The 9,411-nt window shown below is 46.3% G+C and overlaps 2 protein-coding genes across 2 annotated transcripts in view; both read left to right on the forward strand.

Annotated features, from left to right (window-relative positions):
- The window catches only part of LOC143268784 (uncharacterized), a 51,449-nt gene extending 44,053 nt beyond the window's left edge, over positions 1–7,396 (forward strand). The window contains exons 2-3 of the mRNA XM_076552328.1: positions 3,993–4,451; positions 6,188–7,396. Coding sequence (XP_076408443.1) covers positions 3,993–4,451; positions 6,188–6,290 — 562 coding nt within the window. The 3' untranslated portion in view covers positions 6,291–7,396. The remainder of the gene's footprint in view (positions 1–3,992; positions 4,452–6,187) is intronic.
- Positions 4,458–7,396, forward strand: LOC143268639 (uncharacterized). Its single transcript, XM_076551721.1, has 2 exons — positions 4,458–4,632; positions 5,456–7,396. The coding sequence occupies exons 1-2, from the start codon at positions 4,475–4,477 to the stop codon at positions 5,709–5,711; spliced, it is 414 nt and encodes a 137-aa protein (XP_076407836.1). The 5' UTR covers positions 4,458–4,474; the 3' UTR covers positions 5,712–7,396.
- Positions 7,397–9,411: the final 2,015 nt, after the last annotated feature.

A 9,411-nucleotide genomic window follows, 5' to 3' on the forward strand; every position in this document is an offset into this window, starting at 1 on the left:
TATATATATATATAACACAACTCTGTAATACATATATAACCTTCCTCCTTTACTGTTGATTTTGTTCTGTCTTTCCTTATATGTTAAAACAATTTTGTATGTGACCCTATATTTAAATAATTAGTGGAGTCATCGTTTTCCTAATTTAACACTGAGGAATCAGGGAATCATTGAGCCAAGGCAAGGTTTTTTTTTATTTTAATAAAGTTTAATATCATGAATGTACAGAAGGAATAGAAAGATAATTGTAAAGAAGAAAATACTGTCATAGGACATGTTATGTTGTTGTTACTGTGTGTTAACTTTAGGTTAAAGTAGCTAAGAATTTTCCTAAGTCATGAGAATAGAGCAACTTAATAAATATTGCCATAAGAAGATAAACCAAAGTGGCAGGAATGGAAGTATATAAAATCTCTTTGTTAGACATTGTGGTCTAGAGGATATGAAATAAAATACCAAAAATATCATTGTCCTTATTAGTATAAACCACATGCATTTATCTTTTCAAAAATATTGGTCCCAGCATCTATAATGTAATTGAGTGACAGAAAAACTAGGAATCCCATACAGTTTGATGCCCAGGTGACTTTCTAATTGATAAAAAAAAAAAAAAAAAAAAAAAAAAAAAAAAAAAAAAAAAAAAAAACCTGTCCTTTTCCCCAAAGCTCTTACTAAGAAAAATATATATCAGGTACTAGTTTAATTTTTTGTTTGTTTGCTTGTTTGTTTGAGACAGGGTGACAGGGTTTCTCTGTGCAGTTTTGATGCTTGTCCTGGATCTTATTCTGTAGCCCAGGCTGGCCTCGAACTCACAGAGATACATCTGGCTCTGCCTCCCAAGTGCTGGGATTAAAGGCATGGGCTAGTAGTTTAAAATTGTTCTTTTCTAAAATATTTTAAAATATTTGTAAATATTTTTGCGTTAGTGCAACATATATGTTTTACGTATGATTATGTATTTATATATATGTGTGTGTGTCTGTGTGTGTGTGTATATATATATATATACATATACATATATATATATATATGTATATATATATATATAATTGTGCGTGTGCATTTTACCTTATATATTATTAAGCTCATGTAACATTTTAGAAAAATGAAATATTTATTTAATAAATCTTAAAATATATCTGGTTAAATATTATGTAGTAGGCTCTCAAATTTGTGATATATAGCTTTTCGCACTTACATAAGTACTTTCTATTAATATTTTTCAGTTTGAAAAGGCAAAGATACTCTCAAGATTTCACAATTATGTCAAAACAGTAAGAAATGTGTGCAGATTTTCTCAATGGAAATCATCAGCTATGTAAATATTTTGCCTTTGTGAAACTGCTACACTTTGAGCTACTTTTTTTTAAAAAAATTCCCTGTTAATAATTCCTTTTCTTATAACAATTTTACACTGGATATGCATGTGACAAATCTCAACACATAAGGGAAATGGAAGACACAAATACAGATTATCTGTGGCAGGAAAAAATAATGCTGGAACTAATACTACTTGCCAGATCTATCATAATTAACATATCCTATAATTGGCATTTCCTGCTGGTGTCAATATGAAAATGCTGCAAATAGATTTGAAGGAAAAATCTTATTAAGGTAATTATCATATCAAATTGTATGTCTCTGTTAAAAGTATTTCTAAATTAAAATCTTGAATATAAAAAAAAATCATTATCAAATCTTATTTGGTTTTATTTTTTTTTACCTAGGAAGATATATGCATTCCTCAAAATAGTTATAGATTATATGTATATATATGCATGTATGTATGTATGTATATATGTATGTATATGTGTGTACATGAATACGTATATGTATATGTGTATATGAATGTTCATGTAGACCCTCAGCCAGAACTAGGTGGAGCCGGAGGAACCCCAAGGAAGAGTGGGGAGGAAGGATTGTAGGAGCCAGAAGTGTCAAGGCCCCCTTGATAACAGGGCCCACAGACTACTAGTAGGGCTCATGGAGGCATGGCTCACAGAGACTGAAGCAACAAAGATGGACCTTGTATGTTTCTGAGCTTGGTCCTCCGTATACAGCTTGTGGCTGTGTAGCTTGATGTTCTAGTGGGACTCCCAACAGTGGGAGTGGGGAGTGGTCTCTCTGCCTCTCTTGCTTACACCTGGTACCTTTTCCTCCTATTGGATTATGTAGTACTGAAAGACCCCCGCTCCATTATGAGGATATGGGGCGTTGGGCCGATGTTATGCCCCCCCCAATAACTTGGCCTTAGAAACGCCATTCTGCAGGAATCAGAAAAACAGGAGTTCACAGCCATAGCCAGCTACCCGGCCTTGACAGAGATAGCTATGGCCAGCCTTGAGAGAGATAACTGTGGTCAGCAGCCTTGGGAGTAAGACAGTTGATATTTTATGGCGGGCCCCTGGCCTTGAGGAATAAGCAGCTGGCCTGGACAAGGCCAAATCAGCCACACACATATGACCCCAAGTTCACCCTGGCCTTCTTTGAAACAACCAATAGGGACCCTGTAACTATGCTTCTCGCTTCTGTAACCGCGCCTCTGTCCCTGGGATCCCATAAAAAGTCCCCCTTGCCCTAGGAAAGCGCGCAAGTCCTCCAAGAGACTTCGCCCCAGGTACCTGGTCTAAATAAACCCTCTTGCTTTTGCATCTGATCTGTGGTTTCGGTGTGTTCCTTGGGTTTGGGGTCTCTCCCGGAGAAAGATCTCAGCCGGGGGTCTTTCATTTGGTGGCCCGTACGGGGATTGAGACCCCTCCCTGGGACCACCGACCCACCATCAGGAGGTAAGCCGGCCGGCCTTGATTTATGTCATCCCTGTCCAGTCTGAGGGTTGTCTGTTTGTCTGAGTGTTAAATGTTGTTTGTTTGTCTCCGCGCCTGCGTCTGATAATCTGTCTGTGTCAGTGGATCTGAAAGGGGGGACCGACGGGTCTGGACTTCGCCACTGAACCCTGGGAGACGTCCTAGGGGAATCTGGGAACCTGGAAGACGTTCCACGGTTCATCTGAAGTGCCCTCTGTGGCACGGTCTGAAGACCCCTCTGGGGGCACGGTTTTTCTGGTTTTGCTTTCGGTTTGGAACCGAAGCCGCGCAGCGAGTTTTAGTCTTATTTATATTGGTCTGTCGTTTTTTTTTGTTTTCTGTTTAACCGTTCTCCTCTTAAAAACAGCCATAGGACAGACTGTCATCACCCCCTTGAGCCTCATGCTTAAACACTGGTCAGACGTAAAGAAAGACACGAGCCAACAACAAAGGAGTCGTAATCAAGAAAAAAAAAAAAAATAGATCACTCTTTGCGAGGCCGATTGGGTTAAAATGGATGTAGGATGGCCTCGTCAGGAAACCTTTAACCTCAGTCTTATTTCACAGGTGGAAAAAAAAAAAGTTTTTGCTTCCAGTCCCCATGGCCACCCGGACCAGGTCCCATACATTGCCATGTGGAGACTCCTGACAACAGAACCTCCCCCATGGGTTAAGCCGTTTCTCTTCCCCTCAGCCCCCCGGCGGCAGCAGCGCTCGCCGAATCCCGGAGCCGAGGAAGCCAGATCGGCGGATCCCTCCCACTCCCTGTTCCTCCCTAACCCCACACCAGCAAGTCTTTTCCTCTCCCCGCGGGCCGCTGCTCCGGCGCAGGCGGGCACGCGGGCAGGCTTGCAGGCGGGTGCGGGAAAAGGAAACGCGCAGGCAGGGCTGCCGGGAAGCTAGGGCGCCGGGACGCCCCCTGCCCAGTCCCCGCAGGCCGTCAGCGGTGATGGCGGTGGCGGCGGCGGGTGCCGGAGCTCCCCGCGCCTCCTCCCGTCCGCGCGGCCGCGGCGCGGTCGCGGGGGTCCGGGACGGCGCTGGGGGGGGCTCCCCTCACTCCCCGCTCTCCCCGGCTGTCCATGTCTCCCGTGCGGGCGGAGGAGTCCGCCCCGCCGGGCCGTGGTTTTCCGCGTGGCGCCTAACAGCGGACTTGGAGCTGGTGCAGACCAGGGGAATCTGATCGTGGAGGCCCGGGGCGGCGCGGACATGGGCACCAAGCAGAGTGGCCCCGCCGCCAACGGCCGCACCCGCGCCTACTCGGGCTCGGACCTGCCCTCCGGCGGCGCGCGCGCGCGCGCGCGCGCGGCGGCCCCCGGCGCGGCTGGCCGGGACCCGGGCGGCGGAGGCCCGCGGCGACACAGGCGGGGCCAGGGGCGGGGCCGGCGACCAGCCGGACCCGGGCGGCGGGGAGCCAGCTGCGGCGCAGGCGGCCTTGGTCCCGGCAACGCCCCACAGCCGCTCGCTCGGAGGGGCGGTGGATAGCGCGATGGGCGGCCGAGCGGCACAGTCGGCAGCGGCGGCGCAGGCGGACACGGGATGTGGCAGGGACACGCAGGCGGGGCCGGGGATGGGGTCGGCGAGGGACCGCCCCCTGGCCGGCGACCCACAGCGATGTGCCACGACCGGCTCCGGCCCAATATGGGAAAGGTGACTAGGGGGCGGCGTCACCCATGGACGCCGAGTCACCCCGCCCCGAGTGTTACAACCCCCCCGACAGCGCCGGAGGGACCGGCGGCTCCTGCAGCGGCCCCCAAACAGCGGAGGATGAGTTCCTGCTTCCTCCCCAATTGCCGGTCGCCTACGAGAAAGGCGGGACAAAGCAGCGAAGGTAGGGAACACCTACATCTCTGGCCAGTTGCTCTTAGCGGGTCTCCAGGGGCTCTAACCCCCTACCGATTGGGCTCAGGTTACCAGAAAGAGACGCCGGCAGCGCGTTTTTAAAAAAAGAACTTAGAGAGACACGGAGGGAGAGGAAAAACAAACAAAAAAGTCCTGGCCACTGTAATGTCTCAGGGACAGGTCAGAGAGGGAGTTAGGAAGTTAGGACGGGAGATCAAAAAAAGAACACTGCTTGACAAAGACAAAGTGCTTACTGTAAACAGAGAGGACATTGGGCTCGTGACTGATCAAAAAAAGCCTCAAGGGTCTCGGAGACCTAAGCCAAGGGTCCTCAATCTGGAAGATTGGGGAGGTCAAGGCCAGGAGACCCCCTCCCCCCGACCTAGGATAACTCTCAAGATTAGGGGGCAGCCAGTGACCTTCCTAGTGGACACCGGGGCTCAACATTCAGTCCTGACCCATACCGGAGGCTCTCTCAATGACCGCACAGCTTTGGTCCAGGGGGCCACAGGTAACAGGAGGTATCAAAGGACCACCGAAAAAAAAAAAAAAAAAAAAAGGTTCAGCTGACATCTGGACAGGACCCAAAGGGAGCCCCCTACAAGTCCTAGCCCTTTAAACTGTTCGTGGACGAGAACTCAGGCTTTGCAAAAGAAATGTTGATACAGAGACTGGGGCCATGAAAGCCCGGTAGCTGCAGGATGGCCCGCCCCCCTGTCTACATGTGGTAGCCATTGCTGTTTTGCTCAAGGATGCAGGGAAACTGACTTTGGGACAGCCATTAACTGTGTTATCCTCCCATGCGGTAAAAGCTCTGGTCCAGCAGCCCTCAGATCGAATGGTGTGCAGACCAGTTGTCTCCCTCAACCCCGCAACCCTGCTGCCTGGTTCATGGATGGGAACAGCTTCCTCCAAGAAAGAGAACGGAGGACTGGAGCAGCCGTCACCACCGAATCGGAGATAGTTTGGACCTCACCACTGCCACCTGGAACATCGGCCCAAAAGGCAGAGCTGATCGCGCTGACCCAGGCCCTCCGGATGGCGGAAGCCCGGAGGACCAGGAACTAACAAAGAAAATGGGGGCGAAATAAAGCCCCGAGCGACACGCTTACATCATAGATGGACAGAGGCCTTGCCTACCAAGAAAAAAAGACCACTAACGTGGTAACCAAAAAACTCCTAGATGACATCTTTCCCAGGTATGGAATACCCCAGATATTGGGGTCAGACAATGGGCCCGCCTTCGTCTCCCAGGTAAGTCAGGAGGTGGCCAGGCTACGGGGGATCGATTGGAAACTTCATTGTGCATACAGCCCCCAGAGCTCAGGACAGGTAGAACGTGCAAATAAAACCATTAAGGAGACTTTAACCAAATTAACGCTTGCAACTGGCACTAGAGATTGGGTGCTCCTACTCCCCCTAGCCCTTTACCGAGCCCGGAACACTCCTGGGCCTCATGGCCTAACCCCGTTCGAGATCATGTATGGGGCTCCCCCACCAATTGTAAATTTCCTTTACTCTGATATCTCCTCTTTTGCCACTAGCCCTCCAATTGATGCAAAAGACGGTGCAAAAACCCCTGCCTGCCGGGAGCAACTGAACCGCCCGGTGATGCCTCACCCATTCAAGATTGGGGACTCTGTCTAGGTCCGACGCCATCAATCCAGGAACCTAGAGCCGAGGTTGACGGGACAGCGGCTTGGGTCCACACGTCACATGTAAAGACTGCCAAGGAACCCGACGAAGCTGAGGGCACCGAGACATCTAGTTCAACGCTCTCCAAACCCACTAAAGATAAGACTCACCCGGGGGTCCCCTTGATCCCCCTAATAGTCCTCCTGACATAAGGAGGGACATCACCAGAGAGCCTGTTTCCCTGACGCTGGCCCTGTTACTGGAAAAAAATTACCATAAACAAAATAGCTGCTGGGGTAGATACAGGGACTGCAGCCCTTATGGAGACCGGCCAATTCAGACAGCTACAAGTAGCCATGCTCAACAAAAATGATTTAAAAGATAGTTCCAAAGGTCACCGTGGTTTATGACCCTTGTCTCCACCATTATGGGCCCCCTAATCGTCCTCCTGCTCATTTTATTGTTTGGGTCATACATCCTCAACAGATTGGTGCAATTCATCAAGGATAAGGTTTCTGTTGCCCAGGCTTTGATCCTAACCAAACAATATCAGAGGCTCAGACAGTCAGAGATAGAGCTAACCCCTTATTCTCCATCCTAAAATGAAAGATTTCATTTGGTACAAAAGAAAATGGGGGAATGAAAGACCCCCGCTCCATTATGAGGATATGGGGCGTTGGGCCGATGTTATGCCCCCCCCAATAACTTGGCCTTAGAAACGCCATTCTGCAGGAATCAGAAAAACAGGAGTTCACAGCCATAGCCAGCTACCCGGCCTTGACAGAGATAGCTATGGCCAGCCTTGAGAGAGATAACTGTGGTCAGCAGCCTTGGGAGTAAGACAGTTGATATTTTATGGCGGGCCCCTGGCCTTGAGGAATAAGCAGCTGGCCTGGACAAGGCCAAATCAGCCACACACATATGACCCCAAGTTCACCCTGGCCTTCTTTGAAACAACCAATAGGGACCCTGTAACTATGCTTCTCGCTTCTGTAACCGCGCCTCTGCCCCTGGGATCCCATAAAAAGTCCCCCTTGCCCTAGGAAAGCGCGCAAGTCCTCCAAGAGACTTCGCCCCAGGTACCTGGTCTAAATAAACCCTCTTGCTTTTGCATCTGATCTGTGGTTTCGGTGTGTTCCTTGGGTTTGGGGTCTCTCCCGGAGAAAGATCTCAGCCGGGGGTCTTTCAGTACAGCTTTGCCACGAGGGGTCGTGAGCAGTCTGCTTTAACTTGTTAGGCCGTATTTGGTGGATATCCCTTTGAGACCTGCTCTTTGCTTTCAAGGGAAATGGATGAGGACAAGAGAGAGGATCTGGTGGAAAGAGGAGGTCTGGGGAGGGACTTGGGAGAGGAGAAGGAGGGGAATCTGCAACAACAAAACTGATGTAATGTATAAGAAAAGAATAAAAGATAATGGTCATATGGTTTTCCATATTTTGTGGAGATTAAGAATTCTTTATAAAAGCTTGGAATCACCCAAGGACTTGTCATATTTGTAAATTTCAAATACTTATCTCTATGGCATATACACTTATTAACTGATTATATGTTGTTGTTTATGAATGCATTTTGTTACGTACTTCTAATCCAGCACTCAAGAAGATGAGGGAGGAGAATTGTGAGTTAAAAGCTGATCTGTGGTATTTATTAAAACTCTGGGCAAGCCACCAAAATATATACATAATTATGTGTGTCAATAAAAATTAATAGCACTTGAATATAAGCCACTTTAAAAATCACCTCTTCCTTTCACCAATTCATAATTAAACTGTTGTATTTAAATATCTTACAATATCTACTTGCAAGTAATATGTGGACAAAAGGAATATAAAATTTTAAAAGAAAATTAATACCACTGCCAGGGACCCCTCATACAGACCCATCTACACAAGTGGGAGGCCTTACCCTTTGAAGGAGGGGTGGGGAATGGGTGGGAAGAAGGATAAGAGAGGGATCTGTAGTTGGTATGTGAAATGAATAAAAAAAATTCTTAAGTACAAACAAGAAAATTAATACCTCAATCAAAATTATTGAAGTAAATAAGCCATCTGTTGTGAGTGTTTGCTATTATTTATTTTTTCTTTGTATTTTAATGAATGAGATTTCCTATTAAAAACATTAAATATTCTGACCATTTAATGGTGGGTCATGTAAGTGAAAATATTTATTTTAAGACATTATTCTTGAACTCAAAGACATTCTAGTGGAGGTTGGAAGTAAAAAATTCATGGTCAGAAACGTTATGGTCATGATAAACATAATAAACACCTAGATGACACACATTGCTCACAGAGGGTTATTAATTAGAGAAACAAATGGATATAGTTGATTTTTCCTCCTACAGGGAGAAATAATTGCTGTGGTTAGGTATTTCTAAGAAAGCAGATGTGCATAAAATTAGGATGGGGATTAAATTGGAATAATAAAATCATGCTGCTCACAATCCAGTCTCTTCCCCATGTATTCAATTCCTTTATAACCAGTTTCCCCTTTATTATTCCTCTGATTTTCTGGTATTCTTTGTTTCCTGAACAAACTGAACTTACATCTACTGTGGTTATGTCCTTTCCTTTCCTGAAATGATCCTTACTCCATCTGCCATGGCTGGGAGCTTCTCTATGTGTCTGTTAGCTCCAATGTTCTTTCTAGTTAGCTTTCTTTTCTCCAAATGCCATCACTCCAATCTGTTCCACTTCATTATATTTTCAAGATTTATATCGTTTTCCCAAACTGTTTTCATTTTTTTCCTTAGTAGTTTCCTATATTATAACATTGGTGATAAAACAAGCCCAGTGGTACTCTTTGGGTTACACACCCACCTTAAAGATCGTACATGATGAGTACATGTGCTCCATCAATCTAAACAAATGTACGAAAGATACATTAATAGAAAAAAAAAAACCAAGATCCAATAAACACAGGCTCTCTAGTAGATGAAATACCATTGATACATGCCTTTGACTGAGAAGATGTTATAATTAATTGAAAATTTTGAGATGAATGTGATGTGTTCATGTCTATAAACAATATCTTCAGGACTGAAGAAAATCTGTCCTACAAGATGAAATGGGATGCCTGAATTTCAAACAAAATTGTATGTGATATGCACTGGGAAATTATTTTCTGGTTGCTA

This window comes from Peromyscus maniculatus, chromosome 15 (assembly GCF_049852395.1).
Source record: "Peromyscus maniculatus bairdii isolate BWxNUB_F1_BW_parent chromosome 15, HU_Pman_BW_mat_3.1, whole genome shotgun sequence".
NCBI lineage: Eukaryota > Metazoa > Chordata > Mammalia > Rodentia > Cricetidae > Peromyscus > Peromyscus maniculatus.